The sequence below is a fragment of the Saprolegnia parasitica genome, assembly GCF_000151545.1.
Source record: "Saprolegnia parasitica CBS 223.65 unplaced genomic scaffold supercont2.837, whole genome shotgun sequence".
Classification (NCBI taxonomy): Eukaryota; Oomycota; class Saprolegniomycetes; order Saprolegniales; family Saprolegniaceae; genus Saprolegnia; species Saprolegnia parasitica.
The window spans coordinates 39,155-39,707 of NW_012157231.1; the positions used below are offsets into that span (position 1 = coordinate 39,155).

The following is a 553-nucleotide window of genomic DNA, read 5'->3' on the forward strand; positions in this document are numbered from 1 at the left end:
GGCGCAGTTGCGTCGTAGGATGGTTGAGCGGCAGCTGGTCGAAATATCGAAACGTGTGGGTTCGATTTTTTTATTCTGTTTGAAGTTTTGTATGGACGCTTGGGCCAATTGGGTGTGTTTCGCGGAAATACAATCAAGTAGCCACATACAGTGTACTGGCCGCCGGGCGCGTGCCGAGGCAGAGTGGGTCTGCCGACGAGGCAACCGCCCACAACTGGTGGCGGCGATCGCATGTGCCACTGCTACCGACGCGTAGGCCGCCAGCGCATCTCGCAACTCGCGGCGCGACCGCTCGACCGACCACGATCGCTCGCGCATGGGTGTGAGTCCAGGCCAACTGCGTTGCAAATTGGTCGCCACACGACCCAGCATCTTCCGCTACACGGCGTGCGAGAGGGCTCGGGCCCACGAAATCGACCGACGTCACGGGCTCAAGAGGGCCATGACCCAAGTGCGTAGCAAAAGTTGGCGGTTCTTTGGCTGCGACACTGCCCTGCCGCATCCCGTCGCGGCGGTGGGATCGTCGACGCCGCTCAGCGCCGTAACGCAGCGA

At 61.7% G+C, this 553-nt stretch overlaps 1 protein-coding gene across 1 annotated transcript; it reads right to left on the bottom strand.

Moving 5' to 3' along the window:
- Positions 1–133: 133 nt before the first annotated feature.
- On the bottom strand, positions 134–318 carry SPRG_15610 (hypothetical protein; the record flags this gene model as incomplete). Its single annotated transcript, XM_012357299.1, has 2 exons — positions 134–214; positions 247–318. The coding sequence occupies 2 exons, from the start codon at positions 316–318 to the stop codon at positions 134–136; spliced, it is 153 nt and encodes a 50-aa protein (XP_012212689.1).
- Between the last annotated feature and the right edge of the window lie 235 nt (positions 319–553).